The sequence below is a fragment of the Hylobates moloch genome, unplaced genomic scaffold, assembly GCF_009828535.3.
Source record: "Hylobates moloch isolate HMO894 unplaced genomic scaffold, HMol_V3 SCAFFOLD_3, whole genome shotgun sequence".
NCBI classification, from domain to species: domain Eukaryota; kingdom Metazoa; phylum Chordata; class Mammalia; order Primates; family Hylobatidae; genus Hylobates; species Hylobates moloch.
The window spans coordinates 32109036-32137014 of NW_026652278.1; the positions used below are offsets into that span (position 1 = coordinate 32109036).

The following is a 27979-nucleotide window of genomic DNA, read 5'->3' on the forward strand; positions in this document are numbered from 1 at the left end:
AACTGGGTGGAGCCCACCACAGCTCAAGGAGGCCTGCCTGCCTCTGTAGGCTCCACCTCTGGGGGCAGGGCACAGACAAACAAAAATTCAGCAGGAACCTCTGCAGACTTAAATGTCCCTGTCTGACTGACAGCTTTGAAGAGAATAGTGGTTCTCCCAGCACGCAGCTGGAGATCTGAGAACGGGCAGACTGCCTCCTAAAGTGGGTCCCTAACCCCCGAGCAGCCTAACTGGGAGGCATCCCCCAGTAGGGACAGACTGACACCTCACTCGGCCGGGTACTCCTCTGAGACAAAACTTCCAGAGGAACTATCACACAGCTGAATCTGTGGTCACACGAAAATCCACTGTTCTGCAGCCACCGCTGGTGACACCCAGCCAAACAGGGTCTGGAGTGGACCTCTAGCAAACTCCAACAGACCTGCAGCTGAGGGTCCTGTCTGGGAGAAGGAAAACTAACAAACAGAAAGGACATCCACACCAAAAACCCATCTGTACATCACTATCATCAAAGACCAAAAGTAGATAAAACCACAAAGATGGGGAAAAAACAGAGCAGAAAAACTGGAAACTCTAAAAAGCAAGCACCTCTCCTCCTCCAAAGGAACGCAGTTCCTCACCAGCAACGGAACAAAGCTGGACGGAGAATGACTTTGACGAGTTGAGAGAAGAAGGCTTCAGACGATCAAACTACTCCGAGCTACGGGAGGAAATTCAAAACAATAGCAAAGAAGTTAAAAACTTTGAAAAAAAATTAGATGAATGGATAACTAGAATAACCAATGGAGAGAAGGGCTTAAAGGAGCTGATGGAGCTGAAAGCCAAGTATCGAGAACTACACAAAGATTGCAGAAGCCTCGGTAGCCGACGCGATCAACTGGAAGAAAGGGTATCAGTGATGGAAGATGAAACGAATGAAATGAAGCGAGAAGGGAAGTTTAGAGAAAAAAGAATAAAAAGAAATGAACAAAGCCTCCAAGAAATTTGGGACTATGTGAAAAGACCAAACCTATGTCTGATTGGTGTACCTGAAAATGACGGGGAGAATGGAACCAAGTTGGAAAACACTCTGCAAGATATTATCCAGGAGAACTTCCCCAATCTAGCAAGGCAGGCCAACATTCAGATTCAGGAAATACAGAGAACGCCACAAAGATACTCCTCGAGAGGAGCAACTCCAAGACACATAATTGTCAGATTCACCAAAGTTGAAATCAAGGAAAAAATGTTAAGGGCAGCCAGAGAGAAAGGTCGGGTTACCCACAAAGGGAAGCCCATCAGACTAACAGCTGATCTCTCGGCAGAAACTCTATAAGCCAGAAGAGAGTGGGGGCCGATATTCAACATTCTTAAAGAATTTTCAACCCAGAATTTCATATCCAGCGAAACTAAGCTTCATAAGTGATGGAGAAATAAAATACTTTACAGACAAGCAAATGCTGAGTGATTTTGTCACCACCACGCCTGCCCTAAAAGAGCTCCTGAAGGAAGCACTAAACATGGAAAGGAACAACCGGTACCAGCCCCTGCAAAAACATGCCAAATTGTAAAGACCATCGAGGCTAGGAAGAAACTGCATCAACTAATGAGCAAAATAACCAACTAACATCATAATGACAGGATCAAATTCACACATAACAATATTAACTTTAAATGTAAATGGGCTAAATGCTCCAATTAAAAGACACAGACTGGCAAACTGGATAAGGAGTCAAGACCCATCAGTGTGCTGTATTCAGGAAACCCATCTCATGTGCAGAGACACACACAGACTCAAAATAAAGGGATGGAGGAAGATCTATCAAGCAAATGGAAAACAAAAAAAGGCAGGGGTTGCAATCCTAGTCTCTGATAAAATAGACTTTAAACCAACAAAGATCAAAAGAGACAAAGAAGGCCATTACATAATGGTAAGGGGATCAATTCAACAAGAAGAGCTAAATATCCTAAATATATATGCACCCAACACAGGAGCACCCAGATTCATAAAGCCAAGTCCTGAGTGACCTACAAAGGGACTTAAACTCCCACAAAATAATAATGGGAGATTTTAACACCCCACTGTCAACATCAGACAGATCAACGAGACAGAAAGTTAACAAGGATATCCAGGAATTGAACTCAGCTCTGCACAGAGTGGACCTAATAGACATCTACAGAACTCTCCACCCCAAATCAACAGAATATACATTTTTTTCAGCACCATACCACACCTATTCCAAAATTGACCACATAGTTGGAAGTAAAGCTCTCCTCAGCAAATGTAAAAGAACAGAAATTATAACAAACTGTCTCTCAGACCACAGTGCAATCAAACTAGAACTCAGGATTAAGAAACTCACTCAAAACCGCTCAACTACATGGAAACTGAACAACCTGCTCCTGAATGACTATTGGGTACATAACGAAATGAAGGCAGAAATAAAGATGTTCTTTGAAACCAACGAGAACAAAGACACAACATACCAGAATCTCTGGGACACATTCAAAGCAGTGTGTAGAGGGAAATTTATAGCACTAAATGCCCACAAGAGAAAGCAGGAAAGATCCAAAATTGACACCCTAACATCACAATTAAAAGAACTAGAAAAGCAAGAGCAAACACATTCAAAAGCTAGCAGAAGGCTAGAAATAACTAAAATTAGAGCAGAACTGAAGGAAATAGAGACACAAAAAACCCTTCAAAAAAATTAATGAATCCAAGAGCTGGTTTTTTGAAAAGATCAACAAAATTGATAGACCACTAGCAAGACTAATAAAGAAGAAAAGAGAGAAGAATCAAATAGACGCAATAAAAAATGAAAAAGGGGATATCACCACCGATCCCACAGAAATACAATCTACCATCAGAGAACACTACAAACACCTCTATGCAAATAAACTAGAAAATCTAGAAGAAATGGATAAATTCCTCGACAAATACACCCTCCCAAGACTAAACCAGGAAGAAGTTGAATCTCTAAACAGACCAATAACAGGCTCTGAAATTGTGGCAATAATCAATAGCTTACCAACCAAAAAGAGTCCAGGACCTGATGGATTCACAGCCGAATTCTACCAGAGGTACAAGGAGGAACTGGTACCATTCCTTCTGAAGCTATTCCAAACAATAGAAAAAGAGGGAATCCTCCCTAACACATTTTATGAGGCCAGCATCGTCCTGATACCAAAGCCTGGCAGAGACATAACCAAAAAAGAGAATTTCAGACCAATATCCTTGATGAACATTGATGCAAAAATCCTCAATAAAATACTGGCAAACCGAATCCAGCAGCACATCAAAAAGCTTATATACCATGATCAAGTGGGCTTCATCCCTGGGATGCAAGGCTGGTTCAACATATGCAAATCAATAAATGTAATCCAGCATATAAACAGAACCAAAGACAAAAACCACATGATTATCTCAATAGATGCAGAAAAGGCCTTTGACAAAATTCAACAACCCTTCATGCTAAAAACCCTCAATAAATTAGGTATTGATGGGACGTATCTCAAAATAATAAGAGCTATCTATGACAAACCCACAGCCAATATCATACTGAATGGGCAAAAACTGGAAGCATTCCCTTTGAAAACTGGCACAAGACAGGGATGCCCTCTCTCACCACTCCTATTCAACATAGTGCTGGAAGTTCTGGCCAGGGCAATCAGGCAGGAGAAGGAAATAAAGGGTATTCAATTAGGAAAAGAGGAAGTCAAATTGTCCCTGTTTGCAGATGACATGATTGTATATCTAGAAAACCCCATCGTCTCAGCCCAAAATCTCCTTAAGCTGATAAGCAACTTCAGCAAAGTCTCAGGATACAAAATCAATGTACAAAAATCACAAGCATTCTTGTACACCAATCACAGACAAACAGAGAGCCAAATCATGAGTGAACTCCCATTCACAATTGCTTCAAAGAGAATAAAATACCTAGGAATCCAACTTACAAGGGATGTGAAGGACCTCTTCAAGGAGAACTACAAACCACTGCTCAATGAAATAAAAGAGGATACAAACAAATGGAAGAACATTCCATTCTCATGGGTTGGAAGAATCAGTATTGTGAAAATGGCCATATTGCCCAAGGTAACTTATAGATTCAATGCCATCCCCATCAAGCTACCAATGACTTTCTTCACAGAATTGGAAAAAACTACTTTAAAGTTCACATGGAACCAAAAGAGACCCACATCACCAAGTCAATCCTAAGCCAAAAGAACAAAGCTGGAGGCATCACGCTACCTGACTTCAAACTATACTACAAGGCTACAGTAACCAAAACAGCATGGTACTGGTACCACAACAGAGACATAGATCAATGGAACAGAACAGAGCCCTCAGAAATAATGCCGCATATCTACAACTATCTGGTCTTTGACAAACCTGACAAAAACAAGAAATGGGGAAAGGATTCCCTATTTAATAAATGGTGCTGGGAAAACTGGCTAGCCATATGTAGAAAGCTGAAACTGGATCCCTTCCTTACATCTTATACAAAAATTAATTCAAGATGGATTAAAGACTTACATGTTAGACCTAAAACCATTAAAATCCTACAAGAAAACCTAGGCAATACCATTCAGGACATAGGCGTGGGCAAGGACTTCATGTCTAAAACACCAAAAGCAATGGCAACAAAAGCCAAAATTGACAAATGGGATCTAATTAAACTAAAGAGCTTCTGCACAGCAAAAGAAACTACCATCAGAGTGAATAGGCAACCTACAGAATGGGAGAAAAATTTTGCAACCTACTCATCTGACAAAGGGCTAATATCCAGAATCTACAATGAACTCCAACAAATTTACAAGAAAAAAACAAACAACCCCATCAAAAAGTGGGTGAAGGACATGAACAGACACTTCTCAAAAGAAGCATTTATGCAAGCAAAAAACACATGAAAAAATGCTCATCATCACTGGCCATCAGAGAAATGCAAATCAAAACCACAGTGAGATACCATCTCACGCCAGTTAGAATGGCGATCATTAAAAAGTCACGAAACAACAGGTGCCGGAGAGGATGTGGAGAAATAGGAACACTTTTACACTGTTGGTGGGACTGTAAACTAATTCAACCATTGTGGAAGACAGTGTGGCGATTCCTCAGGGATCTGGAACTAGAAATACCATTTGACCCAGCCATCTCACATTACTGGGTATATACCCAAAGGATTATAAATCATGCTGCTATAAAGACACATGCACAGTATGTTTATTGTGGCACTATTCACAATAGCAAAGACTTGGAACCAACCCAAATGTCCAACAACGATAGACTGGATTAAGAAAATGTGGCACATATACACCATGGAATACTATGCAGCCATAAAAAATGATGAGTTCATGTCCTTTGTAGGGACATGGATGAAACTGGAAAACATCATTCTCAGTAAACTATCGCAAGGACAAAAAACCAAACACCGCATGTTCTCACTCATAGGTGGGAATTGAACAATGAGAACTCATGGACACAGGAAGGGGAACATCACACTCCGGGGACTGTTGTGGGGTGGGGGGAGGGGGGAGGGACAGCATTAGGAGATATACCTAATGCTAAATGACGAGTTAATGGGTGCAGCAAAACAACATGGCACATGGATACATACGTAACAAACCTGCACATTGTGCACATGTACCCTAAAACCTAAAGTATAATAAAAAAAAAATAAACAAAAGGAAAAAATAGAAAATAAATAGCAACATGATAGATTTAAAACCAAACATACAAAAATTACATAAATGGTCTAAACATGACAAAGGCAGAGATGGTCAGGCTGGATTAAGAAAAAAAAAACAAAAAAACAAAAACAAGGCCCAACTATATGCTGAATATGAGAAATTCATTTAAAATATAAAGACACAGGCATATTAAAAGACTATAATAAGATATACCACACAGACACTAATCATAAAAAAGCAGAATGTTTACATATAATATCAAAGTATTAATTTCCCAAAACAAAGAATACTATAAACATCAAGGAAAGACATTTCATAATGTTAAAAAGTCAGTTAATCACTAAGACAAAGATCCTAAGCACGCAGGTACCCAATAATAGAGCTTAAAAATACATGAAGCAGCCGGGCACGGTGGCTCACGCCTGTAATCCCAGCACTTTGGGAGGCCGAGGCAGGTGGATCACCTGAGGTCAGGAGTTCGAGACCAGCATGCCCAACATGGCAAAATCCTGTCTCTACTGAAAATACAAAAAATTAGCCGGGCATGGTGGCAGGCGCCTGCAATCCCAGCTACTTGGGAGGCTGAGGCAGGAGAATGGCTTGAACCCGGGAGGCGGAGGTTGCAATGAGCCGAGATCGTGCCACTGCACTCCAGCCTGGGTGACAAGAGAGAAACTCCGTCTCAGAAACAACGACAACAACAAAAAAAACCATGAAGCAGGCCAGGTGCCATGGCTCATGCCTGTGATCCTAGTACTTTGTTGAGGTTGAGCCCAGGAGTTCCAGACCAGCCTGGGCAATGTGGCAAAACCCCATCTCTAAAAAAAAAATACAAAAAAGTTAGCCGGACGTGGTGGCGCACGCCTGTGGTCCCAGCTACTCAGGAGGCTCAGGTGGGTGGATTGATAGAGCCTGGGAGGTTGAGGCTGCAGTGAGTCATGGGTGTGCCACTGCATTCCAGCCTGGGCGACATAGTGATACCCTGTCTCAAACAAACAAAAACCACGAAGCAAAAGCTGTCACAACTGTAAGGAGAAACAGACAAATTCAAAACTACACTGGGAGACATAAAAATTCCTCTCTCAATAATTGGTAAGGATGAATAGAAAAATCACTAAGGATACAGAAGACCTGAATATTATAAACCAATTTGACTTAATTGACATTTTTGGGATGTGGCTAAAGTAGTGATTAGAATTACTTCTAATAATATTTATAGCTTCTACTGATTATATTTAAAAAAAGGTTCAAAGTTAGTGATCTTAGTTTCTAACTTAACAAGCTAGAAAAATAAAAAAAATCAATGAAACCGAAAAAGGAAACAGGACTGTGCTCCTACAGGCATTAAAAGGATAATAAGGGAATATGATGAATAACTTTATTTCAATAAATTTCATAATTTAGATAAAATGGCCAAACTGCTTGGAAGACAAAGTATTAAAGTGGACTTTAAAAGAAATATTAAATCTGAAGAGTGCTGTATTTATTAAAGAAACTGAAGTTGTAATTAAAAGTTTCCACAAAGAAAATTCCAGGTCTAGATGCTTCACTAGTGAATTCTATCAAGCATTTAAAGAAACATAATATCACATAAGCAAACTCTTAGAAAATAGATGAGGGAACACTTCAAAAATTATTTTATAAGGCCAACATTATCATGACAGTCAACCAGAGACATAGAAAATAAAGCAACAAACCAACATCCCTTACAAACACAGATACACACACACACAAAAATCCTTAAAAAGATATTAGCAAGGTGAATCCAACAACACATAAAAAGGATTATACCTCATGAACAAGTGGGGCTTATACCAGCAATGCAAAGGATTTAAAGCTAAAAAAATTCAATATAATATACCAATTAACAGAATAAAAGTGAAAAACCATATGATTATCTCAATGGATGTAGATAAAGCATTTCACAAAACCCAACATGCGTTCCTCATTAAAACTCTCGGCAATCTAGGAACAGAAGGGAACTGCCTAATCCCCTGATAATGGGTCACTATCAAAAACCCTAGGCTGGGCGCGGTGGCTCATGCCTGTAATCCCAGCACTTTGGGAGGCCGAGGCGGGTGGATCATGAGGTCAGGAGATCGAGACCATCCTGGCTAACATGATGAAACCCCGTCTCTACTAAAAAATACAAAAAATCAGCCGGGCGTGGTGGCACGCGCCTGTAGTCCCAGCTACTCGGGAGGCTGAGGCAGGAGAATGGCGTGAACCTGGGAGGCAGAGCTTGCAGTGAGCCGAGATCGCGCCACTGCACTCCAGCCTGGGCTAAAGAGCGAGACTCCGTCTCCATAAAAAAAAAGAAAAGAAAAGAAAAGAAAAGAAAAGAAAAGAAAAGAAAAGAAAAAAGAAAAGAAAAGAAAAGAAAAGAAAAGAAAAGAAAAGAAAAGAAAAACCCTATAGCTGACATACATCTATATACACACATATGTGAAATGGTGAAAGACTGAATGCCTTTCGCCTAAGATCATGAACAAGAAAGGGACATTCACTCTTACCAATTGTTTTTAACATTGTACTGGAGGTCTTAGCCAGTACAATTAAAAAAAAAAAAAAAAAAAGAGGGAGACAGAAATAAAAGATACACAGATTGGGAAATAAGTAAAAGTATATTTCTATGTATTTGCAATGAACAATCAGAAACCAAGGTTTAAAAATACCTTTTCCAATAGCATTAAAAATACAAAATATTTAGGGATAATTGTGACAAAAAGATGTGCAAAACCTTTACACTAAAAGCTACAACATGGCTGAGAAATTTAAAAAGACCTAAACAAATGGAGAGAGAAAGACTCAATATTGTTCAGAAGTCAATATTCTCCAAACTGATCTACAGTCAACACAAGTCCAACAAAAATCCCAGCAGATGGAGTGGCTCAGGCCTATAATCCAAGCACTTCGGGAGTCTGAGGTAGGAGTACTATTTGAGGCCAGGAGTTTGAGACCAGTCTGGGCAACACACTGAGACCCCATACGTATTTATTTATTAAAAAATTAAAAAACATTCCCAGCAGATTTTTTTTTTGGTTGAAATTGGCAAACTGATTTTAAAACTAACATGAAAAATCAAAGGCCCCAAAAAACTTCGAAAAAGACAAAGCTGAAGGACTCACATTACTTGACTTCAAGAGTTGGTAAAAAGCTGCAGTAATCAAAATAAAATTATACTGGAATCAAGACAGACAAAAATCAATGGAACAGAACAGAGTCCCAAAGAAGACTCACACATATATGGTCAATTCATTTTTGACAAAGCTGCAAAAGCATTTCGAAAGGACAGTCTTTTGAATAAATGGTGCTGGAACAACTGGATATTCATGTGTAAAAAAGCCCAACCCTTTGATCTATACCTTGTACCATATGCAAAGATTAACCCAAAATGGATCATAGACCAAAATACAAACTGAAAATTATAAAACTTAGAGAAGAAAACACAGGGAAAAATCCTTGTGACTTTGGATTAGTCAAAGGTTTTTTTGAGATACAATAGCAAGTAATATACACCATAATAGAAAAAGTCACTGCAGTAGACTTAAAATTAAGAACCGCTTTTTGAAAGACATTTTTAAGAAAACAAAGAAACAAATTATGAACGTGGAGAAAATATTTGTGAATTACATCTGATAAAGCATTTATAACTTAGAATATATAGAAGAATCTCAAAACTCAATAACCACTCAATTAAAAAATGGGAAAAGATTTGAACACACTTCACCGAAGTAGATATACAGATGGCAAACAATAGATGCTCGACATTATTAATCATTAGAGATACATGAATTAAACCACAATGAGAATGACTAAATTAAAGACTGTGCTCAGTACTAGCAAGTATGTGGAGTAACTGGAACTCCCATACACAGATATACTATAATGTAAAATGGTAAACCACTTTGAAAAACAGTTTGGCAGTTTCTAAAAATTTTAAACATACACTTACCATATGACCTAGTCATCTGCTCCTAGGTATTTACCTCAGAGAAATAAAAGCAAAAAGCATATATTCATCCCAAGACTTCTACATAAATGTTTATAGAAACTTTATTTGTTAATAGCCAAAAATGAGAAACAATCAGTGAATAGGCATAACCATACAATAGAATACTACTCAGCAAATGTTCAAAAGAAATGAAATATTGATATACATCAACAGCATGTAGTGCCACTTCACTATAGCCTGGGTGACAGAGGAAGACCCTGTCTTATACACGTACACATAAATCCAACAAGGAAGACAAGAAATGTAACCTCTTTCTCTTCTCCAGAGCCAAGAATGCCTAAATGTTGACAGTCAGGATTTAGAACACTGGGCTTCAAATGCTTGCTCTCATCTTTTCTCTGAGTGGTGTCTGTCCACCCTGTTGCTCCAACTAATTTTCTAATGGAAGCAGCATTTATCAATCTGGGCCCTTGGCTAACAACATGATAAATAATTTAGTGCTTCTGAAGGTGATATTCCTCCTTTTGAATCACTTTTTTTCCCCAAATATGAAAAGGGGGTATATGGGGAATAAAAAGATGGGCTCAAGTTGCTGGAGGCACTAGCTCATGAACAGGCTGCATAACTAAGGGGCTGGCCAGGGGGATTCATGCAGATTCCCAGGGCACTTTTTTTTTTTTTTTTTAAGACGGAGTTTCGCTCTTGTTGCCCAGGCTGGAGTGCAAGCACGATCTCGGTTCACTGCAACCTCTGCCTCTCAGGTTCAAGTGATTCTCCTGCCTCAGCCTCCCGAGTAGCTGGGATTACAGGCGCCTGCCACCATGCTTGGCTAATTTTTTTTTATTTTTAGTAGAGACGGGGTTTCACCATTTTGGTCAAGCTGGTCTTGAACTCCTGATCTCAGGTGATCCATCCGCCTTGACCTCCCAAAGTGCTGGGATAATAGGCATGAGCCACCACACCCGGCCCCCAGAGCACTTTTTTAAGGCACACGTGTACAGGTCCTCAGATTTTGGACAGGTTCCAATTTGAATAATTATATTCTCTCTCCCTTAGTACCCCCTGCTGTTTCTGGTGGATACAGAATTCTTATTCACTCCCCACACTAAACTTGTGTACAGTTGCTGTGCAGCTGTTAAACAGCTGCCACATTTCTCTCCATATATAGCCTCTAAAGCATTTTTGGATGAAAGGAATGATATAAACATATTTTATTGTCATGTACCAGTTGCCTTACCACTTAGTTGTAGGTTTTGTGAGGTTGTAACTATTAAATTCAAATCCATATTCCACAGCACATCAACGTTTACTTTCTTCCCCCACCTGCTCTCCAATGCTCTCTAAACAGCAAGGCTCTTACCACAAGGGTCCGCAGACAGAGTGTCCCTGCAGGAGCACGGGGGTCCAAAGCAGCCACAAGATCCCACACTTTAATTTTTCTAAAGATCAAAAAAGGGACAAAAATGTTAGTTAAAAGCGAAAGTAAGAGAACACAGGGAAGAACAGAAGAAATTCATGGCAATAAATATGGATGGTGAGTATAGTTTAAATATACGTGATTAACCTACAAATGAGAAACAGGCTAGCTTTAACCAAACTGAAGACAGTTAATAGTAAAGTTATACCATACTTTGGGATCAAGAGGAGATCTTGTACATTAGACCTCTTAATGATAAGATATTACACAGACCTAGAAATCTAAAACTCTGAAGCATCCTCTTCCTGGTCACTTCTAAGAGTGGCCCAGGTCACATGTGCTGAGGGACTGGGGTCCATGTAAGAGCAATGGAGTTTATATAAGCAAGCCCTCATCTTTTGATTTAAATAAGGTAAGTGTAGCTCTTTCAAAAATCTTTTATAGGCCATGTTTCCTCAAGGTACATAGCAGACAAATTCCAAGACAGGTGGGTACAGATCAAAGCCAGGGCAATAAGAAAATATTGTCTTGACCAAGCTGGAACATGTCACCACACTCTGAACAATTTCCCAAGGTTGTAACAGTGATGGCTGTCCCAAAGCAGAAGAAGTGAGCAGTCTACACTTCCTGCTGCTTGCATTGGCTAATGAATGTATCAGTATAGTTAGCTCATGAACTAAAATAATGTTGTTAGTTTCTGATATTTAAAAAGCTGCCAAAATCAGGCAGATTGACAAAAAGAAATGATAAGAGTCCTTCCTAAGTGAATAACTTTTTTTTTCTTTTTTTGAGACGGAGTCTCGCTCTGTTGCCCAGGCTGGAGTGCGGTGGCACAATCTTGGCTCACTGCAACCTCTGTCTACCTGGTTCAAGCAATTCTCCTGCCTCAGCCTCCTGAGTAGCTGGGATTACAGGTGCCCGCAACCACACCTGGCTAATTTTTGTACTTTTAGTAGAGACTGGGTTTTGCCATGTTGGCCAGGCTGGTCTCGAACTCCTGACCTCAAGTGATCCACCTGTCTCAGTCTCCCAAAGTGCTGGGATTAAATGCATAAGCCACTGTGCCCAGCCTACTTTTGTTTGAATTTACTCTGTGTTTAGGATTGGTGGACATGGGGTCCATTCACAAAATTAATGGATTCCATAACCACTAGAAATTAGAAGAAAATAAAGATGACTAAACTCATAAATGAAAAGCTAGGATGACAAGTGATGACAAGAGAACTGTACTCTTAAAAATTACTCAAAGAGATAAAAAACCCAAGAGATCAAAATTCAAGATCTTACCACACTAAGTCCCCAAATACTGCCCTCTAGTGTTTCTGTTTTGTTAAAGGGTTACCCTTTTACATGGGTAGCCTATTAACACTGGGTTTTTCTTGTTCTTTGCTTTACAGGGCAAAACAGTCAAATACATAACCAAATAACCAAAATATGAATGACAACCACGTGCAAACAAGTATAATAAAATGAATGGAAAGAATATTTCAGGACACTAAACCAAAGAGAGGTAAATATATGGATTAAAGAAATATTGTATCAGATATTTTGTGTAAAATCTATAAGCTTTTAGAAACAAGGAATGGTTATGTTTAACACCATAAACATAAGGAAGGATTAAGATGCAGATTTTCTCTTTTTTACACTCTGTTAGCACACTCACCCATCATAGGCCCCACTGACTATCCTCTTGTTATCAAATCGAATACAACGCACCAATTCCTCATGGCCTTCTAACACTCGTAAACATGCACCACATTCTATGTCCCATAATCTGGAAGAGAAAATTAAGTCAAGTGAATTATCACATATTCTTTTCTAAGCCTGGAATGTTATAATAATACACTTCATATGCCTTCTAAAAATTCACAAAATAAAATCAATCACCACCCACACAGATACGTACTGCTTTCAATGTAATGTATTTCCTTTCTGCTATAGAACTCACACAGAAAAATGTAGGTTTAAGTTGAAACATAAAATGTATTTTCAAAGCACAGTGCTTTACTAATTCTGTAAACAGGTTCTTCCAGGCATAAAAACAAATTCAATGCACACAGTTGCCTGAGAAGGAAATGACCAAGCTAAGAAAGTAGTTTCCTGAAGTCACCAAACTGAAAGAGATACAGATTATCAGTGATGTCCTGTTCTCACAAAGCACCTCCCCCTCTGCCACGGTGGACACTTCTTTCACCACTGTCCAGGACAGCTCTTCTCAGAGAATGGAAATGCAGAGTCAGTTCTCAAAAACTTTTGTGTACTAATTTTAAAAACTGTATGTTTTCAGAGCAATTCAAGTGATTCCTAGGAATAATTTCCTTAGATATAACAAACAGTAGCTCTATCTGTTGTTTTTTTTAATGGCCTTTTCATCCTTTTAGTACTTCACTGAAGGGAGAGGATGGATAATCTTCCAAATTCTAATCATATCTATGTCATTCATCTTTGTGAAGGGAAAACCCCAAAAAGGACATCCAACTGTGAAATCTTCATAATTCAAAGACAGGTAACTCTCTGGCCAATTATGTAATGCTAAGACAAAAATTACATAATTTCTAGTAAGGAAACAAATCTTTCATTTCTTAAAAACAACGGCAAAGCAAAGGCTGTTAGCTGTTTATTAGCACTTTTCAACTGTAGACAGGAGAAATTTAAAAAGAAGGGCAACAAAAGGCTTTGCTGTGCTGCTTCTCTGCTTGGGGCAAACTTCTGACCTGTAAGAAGCTACAGAAAGGAAAAACAATTGATTATAAACATAACAAAATTGAAGACTTGTATGATCTGTGCATTAATAACGAATGGGAGCATAATATTGATCCCTTATGATACAAGGCACTTGCTGCTCACCTGATAGTGTTGTCAGATGAGCCACTCACTACCAGCCTGTCCCTGTACTGCAAACAGGCAATGCCTCGTTTGTGTCCATTTAAGGTCCTTACAAATTCACAAGTACTTGTGTTCCATACCTGAAAAAGAAAATGGCATTGAGCAGTTGATTTGGTGCTTTTATTGGTAAAATCTATGGCAACTGGAGTCTTAGGGAAGCAGAAAACAGGACTGAACCATTAGAGGGAAGTCAACTTCTCAAACAAATAAAACAAAGGACAATTTAAATTCATGGTAACACAGGCTAATTTGCAGTTGGCTGTTATCACATGAGAATTCCTCAAATTGGTTTACTCTTCTAGGGTTAGTCTCTTCTCACACTCACCATTATTTATAGGAATAAAATATCTAGGCCAAATTGTCACACAACGTCTCACATATTACCTTTTCACTTGTAAACTAGTCTCTGAATTAAATATTACATTTTTCTGTAGCAAAGTTTAAATATTAAATTGCCCTTGATCAAATTTTCATATGAATTCCCCCATTCTAAGTTGGAAACTTACTGAAAAATGCCTTATTACCTTTATAGTTCTATCCCCAGATGCAGAAACGATGTACTTGTCATCAAAGTCTACAACATTGACAGCAGCTCGGTGTCCGACCAGCACCCTCCGGAGAGTAATGTCAGTTGGGGAGGCCATATCCCATACAGCAATGGAACGATCTTTGGAGCAGGTCACCATCATGCCATTATTGAAACGCAAGTGCAGAACTGCTTCACAATGGTGAATCAACGTGTTTAGCATTTCACCTGTATTCACATCCCACACTCTGGAAGTGATAGATGAGATTTAGATGATACTCAAGCTACAATCTGTTACCTATATTTGACCATCATGTGCCCTTCCACCCCTTACATTTAGAGAGAGCGCCCGACTGGGAGAGTGGGAGAAGGAAGGGGATGGGATGCTGCCAGTGTGCCCTTAAGACACACTGCTTGAAATATGGGCAAGTTGTGGAGGGCAAGGATGAGGTGGCAGCCACTGTCACCTAATAATTTGGCCCAGACTTGAAGATTGTAAAACTTCTCACATTCAATTTGATACCATTAGTAAGATACATTTTAAATGAGGAATCTGATTAATAACAATAGCATTAGTGCCCATTCCAATGATAGCCCCCAGGAGCCAGAAATGAAATAGGCCAAGATGCTTCCGTCACATACTTAGTAATGTGAATTTGAGTTTGATTACCCTGGATCTCAGGTTTTATCATAAAGGTCAAATGCCAAGATAACCACGACTCTAATTCTAAGCCCCCATTTCTGTGTTTTGAAGTGGGTAGGGGTTTAAAATATTCCCCCCGTTGTAAATATGGGCTTCACAGCAGAGTGTGGGGCCCTTGGATAGCTTGAGAATTTTGTGTGATTATATATTTTGATTATTCTATTTTTGTGTATTTACTTAGGGTTTTATAACATGTTATTTCCTTTTTTCCAGCTTAGCCCCCTTCTATAGAATATCGTTTTTTCTTTATCTTATAAATGATGTTAGTTAGCATATGCAGTGTTTCAGATTCTGTGGGGCACTCACTCCACAAGCACCAATAAATGTTAAATGTCAGTAACTACAAGGGCCAAGTTTGCTATGCCTTTAAGTCAAAAGACAAAAAACAGGAACAGTCTTTTCTATTCACAGAGGATAACTTGGAATGGTAAACATTTAACTTCAGAGTATCTAACAATGCAGTTAACTGCTTTTTTCCTAGGTCTATTTTTTTTTAAGTTACTTTTGATGCATTATGTTTGCTAAATCCTTTAGCTTAAGGCCAAACTCCTAACAGAGGTTCCCAGCAGTGCTGCTGGTACCCAGAACTCAAGCTATCCTGGACTCCAGCAGTATAATGGCTGTGTCATCAAATCACTAATGCCTCTGGAAATTGAGGGCCCCTCCCTGAGTGAAGCTTGTAATTAAAAACTGCAGGGATGGCAGGGGAGGGGCTGGCAAAGAGAGCACAGCTCACCTGTACATGTTTCAAAGGAGATAATACAGACCTGCACTACAGTTACCACTACCTGAAAGGAAAGCTTTATTGCATTCACGTTATTCCCCTGTGAGGTGGTTTTTGTAAGGAATGCAAAGTTTACCATAAGGATAAGAAAAGTTTCTGTAATAGACGATTCTCCAAATTAAAATAGAATGTGTAGTTTCTTAAATGTGCGAAAATGTAAACTTACCTCAAGCATTTCTAAATCAAGTTTTCTAGTTCTAGACTGACAGAAATGATGGGGACCCGGTGGTTTATTCTTCTTTAGTTTCAGAACTGTGCCGATATATACAAAATTACTATCTATGACAAAGAACAGAGCAGAGCTGATATTTCAGAGTTCAAAAGAGCATTTGAAATTTTCTACCTGACCGTGGAATCCGATGATCCCGTTATGATCACTCTCTCATCATACTGGAGACAGAGGACTGAACCCGTATGGCCTGTGAGAATTCGCTTGCATTCCAATGTGTTTTTATCCCAGATCTAGGATGGCAAATAAGATCCTTTTGATCAATGTGATGATGGGGTGCTATGGAGACTTGTTGGTCCTATTATGTGTCTGATCCCCCAAAATAATCAAAGCCCAGAGTAGTGTGGAATGCATTCTTTTCTATAGGTATAGCTAAGCACACACATACACACACACACACACACACACATACATATACATATATGGTTTCAGTACTAATGCAAACTTTTATCCTTTTCATTAAGGAACAGAGTAGTCTATAATTATGTGAGGGCCAAAAGAGTTACAGCCCATTCAGTGCTTTTCAAGAAGAGAATTTAACCCTAGGACTACCCATTTGTATAGTATTCTGGGGGGAACCTGATGTCTGTCCTTTAAGGAAATGATTTTGGCTTTGGGACTGGAAACAATCTAAAATCTTCACTTACTTTCTAGAAATAATGCTTAGAGTTTATGCTTTGGACTGTGCTATGAATGTGGTCACTCTCGCGCCCTCTGCTACCTTCCTACAACTGAATAGACCTCACCTTGATTGTGTTGTCTCGAAGGCCGCTTACTATTTTCTGATCATCATACTGTAAACAGTAAACTCCTTTGCTTGTTTCACTTCGGCAGTGAATTCTCTGTAAACTATGTCTTCCACATCTCCAATTAGATTCTATTGTCTGAGAAGAAGGAATGGGAAAGAGGCAGTGTTAGGAAACGCCTAGAATCAAACTATTTTTAGGCTTTAATGACAATCAATGGCTCAATGCTTAATGGGATATACACAACTTACGGAAAACTAAAAAATGTCTTTAAAAGGCTACTATCTACATTTATAAAATATTTTTCCTTTTGCAAGGTAATTAAAGTTTGTTTCCTAGAACTCCCCTGCCTATAATTTGTTCAATTAAATAATAAATCTGGTAGAAAGAGACTACTCACCAAGAGAAGAAAAGCTACGAACTATGTGAGGTTATACACTCAGTGCTCTAACATATGTGATGGCCATTGCTACTGATTGCTACTGGTGAACTTCTAAGGAGGTTCAATTCAGAAGATATTTAAATATGAGCTTATGAGTACAAGTTTACCAGTCACATTGCTATTGTATGAAGGGATCAATCTCTTTAACTCTCTCATCTACTTATTTATTAGTAAACAATTTTTTAAAGCTTTAAAATTTTGCCTAGCAATTTATTTTACCTACCCTACTTGCCTGTAAAGAGATTGATTTTCTTTTCTTTTTCTTTCTTTTTTTTTTTGATGGAGTCTCGCTCTGTCGTTCAGGAGGGAGTGCAGTGGCGTGATCTTGGCTCACTGCAACATGTGCCTCCCAAGTTCAAGTGATTCTCCTACCTCAGCCTCCTGAGTAGCTGGAATTACAGGCGTGTGCCACCATGCCTGGCTAATTTTTGTATTTTATTAGAGACAGGGGTCTCACCATGTTAGCCAGGCTGGTCTCAAACTCCTGATCTCAGCCTCCAAAAGTGCTGGGATTACAGGTGTGAGCCACCGCGGCCAGCTAAGAGATTGATTTCCAACTCATGTCAATAAACCTTCATGGGCTTGCTGTAACCATATTGTGACTGAAGAATGCTGATAATTCTGTGCCCTTGGGCAAATACCCCAAAATACATAGATTCTTACCTCAATGTCTTGTATAATTTTAGGATAAAGTGCTCTATAAAAAGAGTTGGGAGGAGCATTCCCGTCAGGAGGTTTGTTTTTGAATAAATACTGTCCCCTAAAAAATAACAAATATTTCCCAATGAAAATCATGACATTATATATTTAAATACATATATATTTTGAGACAGAGTCTCGCTCTGTTGCCCAGGCTGGAGTGCAGCAGTGCGATGTTGGCTCACTGCAACCTCCGCTTCCTGGGTTCAAGTGATTCTCCTGCCTCAGCCTCCTGAGTAGCTGTGATTACAGGCATCTGCCACCACGCTGGCTAATTTTTGTATTTTAGTAGAGATGGGGTTTCACCATGTTGGTCAGGCTGGTCTTGAACTCCTGGCCTCAAATGACCCCCCTGCTCAGCCTCCCAAAGTGCTGGGATTACAGGCGTGAGCCATCACACCTGGCCGACATTATATATTTATAAGGAACTTCATATATTTTCAAAGTGTTTTCATGGTTACCATTCCATATACTCTCCATAGCTGCCTGCGGAGGAACAAAGGTAAGCCTGATTTCAGGAGTCCCATGTCAAAGAGTAACCTTCTGGGCTCTAAGGAATCTGACCAACACTGATTTGCTTTTGGGTAAAACACGATTATTTCCAGTGTAGAACATCAGAGTACCAGGCCTTTAGGAATATTATAGTATCAGTAAACAAATGGAATATATATAATCAGAATTCATCTATTAGTCTATTAAGACTACTGCTTAGATTCACTGGCCTCATCTTTTGGAAATTTTGTTAGTAATGGTAACTATTACCTTTGAACTAGCACATGCCCTATAGATTTTTTTCCCCCCTTTTACTGTGTCAGTGGTCCCCAGCACTGTAGACAGCAGCAATGCCTCTGGCATGGAGATCACTTTTTGTAGGTCTTTATTTGTGCGGGGTAAGGTGTGGTGGCTGCTCAGTCACCCAGGCTGCTGCTAATCAGTGCAACTATGCTTTGAAAGGAGCAATTCAGTTCATTTCAACAGAAAACAAAAGGATCACAGGTGTGTCCAGCAGCAGCTAGGGAAGAAGAAAAAAATGCCTAAGAGCACTGCTATCAAGTCTAAGGTATGAAACTGATTTTCACAGGTGTGTTCCTGGCTGTGTACATACATACATGTACTTAACTGCCTTCCCTGATTCCAGTGAGCAACATTTGTTAGTATCTCCTTCCTTATGACAGCACATCTCTGGAATACTCGTATCCCAAGCTAGATCTTTGCTACAAAAAAAAAATCAGTAAATGGCAATCACTTCCTGCTGGGTAAAAAATTTAATTCCTCATCCTGAAGTTAAGAACCCACCAAACACGGTGTGGAAGCTAGTAAACCCCACTATGGGTGTACTAACTGCTGTTCTCACTGGCACCGTGCCTTGCAAGTGGAGACAGGCAGAAATGCCTCTGAGTGTAATCCTGGCACCAGAGAAATCACGTTTTCTCTGGGCCAGTCATCCACTCCTCCCTCTATAGCGCCATTACAATATAATTAATTGTTTGGTGTCTCCAGGAGTGTTTCTCCCCTGCCTTCTCCCTATTATACACCTTGAAAATTAGTTGAGAAAATTTCCTGTCAGGAAGGTAGCTGGCTCTAATTTCTGTGTTAATACAGAAAAGAAAATCTGAAATAGAGAAGTGAAAATAATACTTATAAAAAGGGGGATTAATGAAACATGATACACCAGCATAAACAAAAGGGGAAACAAGATGCATTATGAAAGAATTCCAGATTAACGGTACATTTCTCTGTACAATATTATTCCACAAACACTTTGCAGGCAAATAATAGATTTTGAATGTGAAGATTTTAAGTCTGACTCCTGAGCCCACCCACATTCTTAACTACTTCATTGTTTCTCAGTGCTCACCATTCCTGAGATTCCTGTCTTCTTTTAATCTCTAGCACTCTAAGACTTTCTTCCTATGCAATGATACTATCTCTACATTCTAAGGAAAGAGAACTCATATAAGCTTCTGATCTTGTTTTCCACCTCACTGCACTTACCATGTCTTGGTAAAGTATCTAAATTTCTTCAAATCAAAGTGTTACAGAAAGGGGTGGCTAGGTACTGAAAACTGGCTTCTGTCTTTATGTTTTAAGTCAAAACCTTTTATGATGGAAGATCTTTGACAACAGGGACTACTTCTATGTGAAATGCCTAGTACCTACGAGAATGTGAGTACATGATAAACGTTAAATATTAAATTCAGAATGTTATCATAAAATGTGATCCGCTGATTAAGAAAATTGACTTTTCCCAAGTGGTCTTTTATTATACTTTTAAGAATTACCATTACTGAGCAGACAGCATATTCAGTATTATTCAAGAGAGAAAACTACAGAGTTCATGTCCCAGGGAAAGACTGTCAAATCCATCTAGATATAAAATACAACATCAAATACCAAGTTAAAACTTAGAGATACAAAGCTTTATTAGAAAACTGTATTTACTTACTATTTTTGGTTAGTAGAAATGGAAGAACCTTTCAAAGCTAGCATATGGGAAATATGGGAAAGGTATAACACAGAAAGACTTTATTGACTTATTAGGCTTGGTAAGACAACTTGAAAGAAGAAAATGAGAAACTGATGGAGTAAACTTTTTTTTAAAAAAGGGAGGACAACTGACACAGGAATAAAGTCAACATGTAAAAACAGAAGCAGCAACAAGAAAGTCGAGGGAATAATGGAGGAAGTCGACACAGGATGTATAAGTATTTGGAATTTCATGGGTGTATCATGGGATTAAGAGGATAAACATGCCCAAAGACAAGGGGATATAGTCAGAACTCTGAAGGATACTCAAAAGAGTGGGAATGGGTTTCTGTGGATAAAGAGATAGGGGAAGAAAGTGGTAATTAGTGCTGGATCCTGGATTATTTCACCTACCCTTTAGAAAGGCTCAAAAGCCATCTTCTCAATGATTGTTTTTTCTTTGTAAGTAACATAAAAGATCTTGCCATTTAGTGCCAATCCCAAGCAAAACTGTGGAGCCTTTTACCTTTGGCATTTTCACATCCATCTGCCAAGAACTGCCCACTTACTTCTTGATCTTTCTGCCTTCAAAAAAGGACTCAGTAAACTCCCGATGTCTGATGAAGGTTTACTGTCATTTACAGTCCAAATGGGAACACAATGTATTTTAACAGGGAACAAAACCTTTATAGCTAAAGGAATGAATCTCCTTAACTGAAGTTTCAGGAGTTATTTGGAGAAGAGATTCTTTTTTTCTGAGGGATAAAGAAATCTTCTCAGCTGTCCTAAAATTTTCTCATGTAAGCAATTGCCTGCTGTATCCCCAAGGCTGGTCCCAGCATTCTTAGCAAAATGATGGACCCCGAATACCATATAACTCTACTTTTATTTGCTTTATTGTACTATTAAAGAGTTTATTTCCATAACCAGGTTATGAAAGATTTCTATTTTTCTATGTAGTGAAATAAGTGAGAATTAAAAAACATATTTGAGAAGTAGTAATATTCTTTTGTGTGTGTGTGTGTGTGTGCACGTTTGTGTGTGTGTGTGTGTGTGTGTGTGTGTGTGTGTGTGTATGTGAGAGAGAGAGAGACAGAGAAAGAGACAGGGTCTTGCTCTGTTGCCCAGGCTGGAGTACAGTGGCATGATCACAGCTCACTGCAGCCTCAACTTCCCAGGCTCAAGCCATCCTCCCGCCTTAGCCTCCAGAGTAGCTGGGATTACAGGCATGCGCCACCAGGCCCAGCTAATCTTTTGATTTTTTTGTAGAGATGAGGTCTCACTATGTTGCCCAGCCTGGTATCAAACTCCTGGGCTCAAACGATCCTCTTGCCTTGGCCTTCAAAACTGTTGGGATTACAGGCATGAGCCACCCTGTCTGGCCAACAATATTCTTTGTTACATAGCCTAAAAATTGCCTAGTTTTTTTGTTCCTTTAATTTAATTTGAGAGAAAAATTTAAACAGTCTTCCTAATAGCCAGAATGATAAAAATCTCTGAGGCATTTGGTATAATATTTATAGGTCATTGTATTTATTATGTGTTAATAAATTTCAAAGATAGAAAAAAAGAAAGAGAGCCAACTACTTTTTCATGAAAATTCGAAGGAAAGCTGGCCCATGAATATTTATCTTTTAAAAGTGTTCTCTATTTTTAACTGTTTTCCTCTTTATGATCCAAGATAAACAACTGATAAAAGTAATTTGGAAGGACATCACTAAGCACACACATGCCTATTATAATTTTTTCTGTCAATGAGAATATTTAATATGTCACCTTTATTTGTGAACTATTACTATGTAGCTTTCCTATAGTGACATTCTAGAGACATACTCTGAGAGAAAATTATTTAAAGAAAGATATCTTTCAGAAGTTCTAATGAAATGGTACTGTTAAGAGAACAACAACAAAAAAATAGTTAAGTCTCTTAGACTGCTAACTATATGATGCTTTGGGGAATTCGGAATTAAGTCAGAAAATCTTGAAAAACAGAAGTCTTAAGAAGAAACAATGATTTATACTTAATTTCATTTTCACTTTTTCTGATAGCTAGAGTTCTTATTCCACTTGGGCATAAAAATAATTTTTGATTACAAAGGTGACAAAACACCAGAGGCATAAGATAAAGGCAAGAAATTTTCTGAAAGAAAATAAAAGCATTTGTCCTGGATTATTTTAGGGGAAAGCCATACTGGATGGTTCTATGTGATTCAAAGTCATCTACTTTTTTTTTGCCTCATAAATTGCCCATCAGTCCTTTTGCAGGATACCAACTTTTTTTTTTTTTTTTTTGAGACAAAGTCACGCTCTGTCACCTAGACTGGAGTGTAATGGCTCAGCCTCCGCTCACTGCAACGTCCACCGCCTGGGTTCATGCGATTCTCCTGCCTCAGCCTCTACAGTAGCTGGGATTACAGAAGCACGTCACCACACCCGGCTAATTCTGTATTTTTAGTAGAGATGGGGTTTTGCCATGTTGGCCAGGCTGGTCTCAAACTCCTGGCCTCGAGTGATCTGCCCACCTTGGCCTCCAAAAAGTGCTGGGATTACAGGTGTGAACCCACTGTGCCCAGCCACAGGATACCAACTTCTGCCCAGATAACAGAATGCTTTAAACAGGAGGGCTGGTCAGCTTTCCATTATTTTTTGCAAAGCAGTATTAATACAGTATCCGGTCATTTTGTGAGTGACAGGTAAGAAGAAAAACTGTTGAGTACATGAACATTTGTTCTCTGTTACAGTTTAAGCTACAAATCAACAAAATCACCATATTAAATGAGAAGTGGTCTCATTGGCTCCCCAAAAATCTTTCAGTGACTGTGAATGGCCAGGTCCTGAAGCCGTGTAATAGTAAGAAAAATTAAAGGCTCACCACCCTCTTCGTTCTGCCAGGCCTCTCCACAGAGAATCTGTCCTGACCATTCTCTCGATGAGCTTCTTCCATAGCATGCCATCAGAGGTCACTCGGTACCATTCCTTGCACACAAGTTCAGCAGCACATAGTGATTTGGCATCCAGGTATGACAGAATGTTCTCAGCAATATGATCCAAACCCCGAGCTTTCAGTAGGGGGAGGAGGCAAAGAAAAAGAACACAGAGGGTGGTGAATGATTTTTTACAAAGAGTCCTTTAAAACAGAACAGCATTTGTTCTGCTATGAAGACACATCATTGTCCCTAGTGTGGTCCAGTTTCTTTTTCAAACAGAGGCTTGGGTAAAATGAGTGTCAATAATTTTTCCATAAGGTTACAGAAATGAACAGTATTTTCCATCTTCCTTTAGATAAGGAAGTTAAAGCTAACAACCAGCAAACCCCCCAAGACATTAAAAATAAAAAGGATTCCAGAAAACAATTCACATCTATCTATATGGATTTCAGCACTAGGGGATGTTCTATGGATGGCATCTCAAACTCTATGATTCAGACCCCCCCAAATCTCTATATTAGGTCCATTTCTCATTCTGTTTCTATTACTGCTGTAGTTCCAAGGCTGTTCGGTAAAAGAAATATCCTTTAAATGTACTGGGGGAGAGGCACTAAGTCAGAATGTGCTCGGTTATAGAATTTTGGGCATGCAGAAAGGAGAGAAGGAAATACAGGATGGCATGGAAATATCCCAAGAGAAAGACAGAAATGTATGTTTAAGTTCAAGAATAAGTTTAATTTCAGATTTAAAAAAACTATATTTGGTCATAGCTGCTGCTATAAAACCTAAATGACAGTTGAGCAAAAATGAAAAAAAAAATCCAGACCAAAATATAATTTGGTTAGCATTTCAGAGAATATTTTGTAGGAGGTGCAGAGGAAAACAGTGGAGAATAGATCTTGGGGACTGTAAACCAGAAGGGCTTCCCAATTAAAGTTCTCCACCACCCAAATCTGTACTGAGGTCTCAGATGAAAAGATCCTATAAAATAGGATGATCTCACTAAAAAAACTTCTTTTGCCTGCTGTTCTACATTTACAACTACGATAAAAACATTCAAAGTTATTTCTGTTTACAAAGTACATATCAGAGGTTTTCTATAGACTTAAATAGTTCAGAAGGATTCCTTCGTACTCTCACTCCCGTAGGCACAAACTTAACAAGAAAGAGAACATGGCATTTCATTTTGGGCCTTTCCCCTGAATCATATCATTTTAATTATAAAGCTTGTATGGATATCAGTCACACTTTTCAGCAGACTTAAGAAAGCATTAAATGGATTTTGTTTGGCTGGCATCACATGTTCGTATGTAAGCATAAGCAGATGGAGACATGCATTACCCAATTCTTATTAAAGGAACATGAACAAAAGCCAATTAAAGATATAATAATTAGTTCTTCATGTAAAATACAGTAATGGTACAATTTATATTAAAACTTTCTACACCATCAGAAATTTCCAAAATGCAGTCCTGTGTTTTTAATGGGTGCCACCAAATTGCTCCTGATCATTTCACCATGTACCTATAATAAGTCTTTGGAAGTAATTTCACCTAACACTCCAAACAAACCCATTACATTAATGGACTACAGGTACTTTTTGAAGTAGTTTGGTTTACTAAACATAGCCAGATGGTATAGGTTTATAAGTTTAAATGGCCATAAAGCATTAGATTGATGATTTAATACCTCATAGAGTGGTCAGCGGATACAAACCAGGGATCAATATTAGGTAAAGGATATACAGGTCTAATCAACTCCTGTTCAATTCTTAGTGGTATAAGCTTGAGATAGTAACATGTCTCAGTGATTGGGGAGAACAAAGTAATGAGGTACACACAGACTGTTTTGTACAAAGAAAACTGCCTATGGCTAAAACAAAATCCAATGAGTAAAGAGGGGGCAAAAATCTATTCTATTTAACAAAAGATATAGGTAAAATTCAGTTTTTAGAGTGGTTATTCCTAAGATATAAATAGGTACTTCTTTTGTTTTAAACAGCAACTTAAATTCCTAGTTTAGAAAAACAAAAATTTTAAAAAGGTATAATTGGCAAATATAAAACAAAGTAGTATTAATAGTTGGGAGGCTATGAGCTCGTATATTTTTATTAGGGGATAGTTTGGCACCATGTATTAAAAGCCTTAAAATGTTCATATACCTTAATATATAGCGATTCTATGTCTGTATTTTTTTCCCTAGGATTCCCACAAGATTAATGTATAAAAATTCATCATCATATGGTTTATAATACAAAAAAATTTTTGAAACTACCTAAATGTTCAATAAAGGGGTTAAGTAATATGTGCTTCAACCATTGTAAAGAATATTATGCAACAACTGAAAAGTATGTTGTAAGAGAACACACATTTAGAAAAATACATTGAGAATGTATTAAGAAAAAATGCTCACAAAACATTTATGATCAAAGCTTTATAGGCAAATACACATACCTAGACAAAACAGGCTACCTGCCAAAATATTAATTACTTAGCAAATCAGTAGTTCTTTCTGAATGGTGGGGTTCTAGGAAATGTTTTTAAATATTTTCTAAGTTTCCTGTAACTTCTATAATTGGAAAACAACAACCAACACCCCCTCCCCTAACAAGATAATGATATTTAAGATAAGATTCATTCATGTTGGTATGATTTTTTTCTCTTAAAATAAACTTTGAATACACAAGACTCTTATTTTCCTGAAATAGCATTCCCCCCAAATACTGACACCTTGGCAGTGTTCTCGTCTGCCCTTAAGCATTCAGAAAAACCACAGCATCCTCCAAAAAAAGGATTTTACATATCATTTTATATTTATTTAACACCACAACAAGGCTTATGAGATATCCTTCTAAAAACTTCAACTAAAAATGTTTCTTATTCATCTGTAGAATTTATTTATCTATTTATTTATTTATTTTCTGAGATGGAGTCTCGCCCTGTCGCCCAGTCTGGAATGCAGTGGTGTGATCTTAGCTGACTGCAACCTCCACCTCCTGGGTTCAAGCAATTCTTCTGCCCCAGCCTCCCAAGTAGCTGGGATTACAGGTGCATGCCACTACGCCCAGCTAATTTTTGTATTTTTAGTAGAGAGAGGGTTTCACTATGTTGGTCAGGCTGGTCTCGAACGCTTGACCTCGTGATCCACCTGCCTCGGCCTTCCAAAGTGCTGGAATTACAGGCGTAAGCCACTGCGCTCAGCCCGTCTGTAGAATTTAAATATTCTGTTGATATATTCTTACAGAAATACAAATCCAAGTACATAAACATATCTTGAAACTAAGACGTGTTATTATAAAAGACATATCTTACACCAGGTAACACCTCAGAAAAGATTTTATTTGGACCTATGTATGGGTAAAAATAGGTTGAATAGAAGGGCATGAGTAAGAAGATAGGTAAAAGGAGTCTTGGCTGGGCGTGGTGGCTCACGCCTGTAATCCCAACACTTTGGGAGGCCGAGGCGGGTGAATTATTTGAGGTCAAGAGTTCGAAACCAGCCTGGCCAATATGGTGAAACCCCACCTCTACTAAAAATACAAAAATTAGCCAGGCATGGTGGCAGGTGCCTGTAGTCCCAGCTACTCGGGAGGCTGAGGTAGGAGAATTGCTTGAACCTGGGAGGCAGAGGTTGCAATGAGCTGAGATCACGCCACTGCACTCCAGCCTGAGTGACAGAGTGAGACTTTGTCTCAAAAAAAAAAAAAAAAAAAAAAAGGAATCTTTATTTCTAGAGTTTTTTTTTTTAGAAGCTTTATACCGGCCGGGCATGGTGGCTCACGCCTGTAATCCCAGCACTTTGGGAGGCCGAGGCAGGTGGATCACGAGTTCAGGAGATGGAGACCATCCTGGCTAACATGGTGAAACCCCGTCTCTACTAAAAATACAAAAAATTAGCCAGGCGTGGTGGTGGGCGCCTGTAGTCCCAGCTACTCGGGAGGCTGAGGCAGGAGAATGGCGTTAACCTGGGAGGCGGAGCTTGCAGTGTTGCAGTGAGCCAAGATCACACCACTGTATTCCAGCCGGGGTGACAGGGCAAGACTCCATCTCCAAAAAAAAAAAAAAAGCTTTATACCAGAAAGGTACAGTTAAGGAACTTAATTTGCAAAAATCAAGCCAATAAAGACTTTTAAAGAGAGATATATAGCTGGAGATCTAGTTCTGTTATCATCATAGCAAATTAATGGTTTACAAACACTTGTAGACATACCTGGCAGTGCAGTTATGAAATCTCTCTGCAACATAGGTTTAAGATACGAGTTTATGTGCCCATGTTGGTAATGACACATTTGGGATATAAGATGTTCCACAAATTCCACTTGATCTGACTCTGACCACTGCTCAAAGTATTTGACACACAGTTCCTTTTCCTTTTCATAGCTTGCCGAGAGTTTCCGTTGCTTGGGCACAATCATACTGGAAGTGCCATTGGCAAGTTTTGTCTGTAGAAGGGGGTTAAAAGAAACATAAAATGATTAGTATTGAAAATGAGGGAAATATATATGATTTTCTGGTATGGCATGCTATATT

The 27979-nt window shown here is 38.8% G+C and overlaps 1 protein-coding gene across 10 annotated transcripts in view; it reads right to left on the minus strand.

The window, feature by feature from the left end:
• The window catches only part of BTRC (beta-transducin repeat containing E3 ubiquitin protein ligase), a 225697-nt gene that overhangs the window by 22318 nt on the left and 175400 nt on the right, over positions 1–27979 (minus strand). For all 10 annotated transcript variants that reach the window (XM_032179735.2, XM_032179754.2, XM_058436077.1 and 7 more), the window contains 9 exons: positions 27660–27891; positions 23396–23582; positions 18022–18118; positions 16917–17054; positions 16285–16403; positions 14453–14702; positions 13890–14008; positions 12706–12816; positions 10986–11064 (listed from right to left, as the gene is read on the minus strand). In XM_032179735.2, coding sequence (XP_032035626.1) covers positions 10986–11064; positions 12706–12816; positions 13890–14008; positions 14453–14702; positions 16285–16403; positions 16917–17054; positions 18022–18118; positions 23396–23582; positions 27660–27891 — 1332 coding nt within the window. The remainder of the gene's footprint in view (positions 1–10985; positions 11065–12705; positions 12817–13889; positions 14009–14452; positions 14703–16284; positions 16404–16916; positions 17055–18021; positions 18119–23395; positions 23583–27659; positions 27892–27979) is intronic.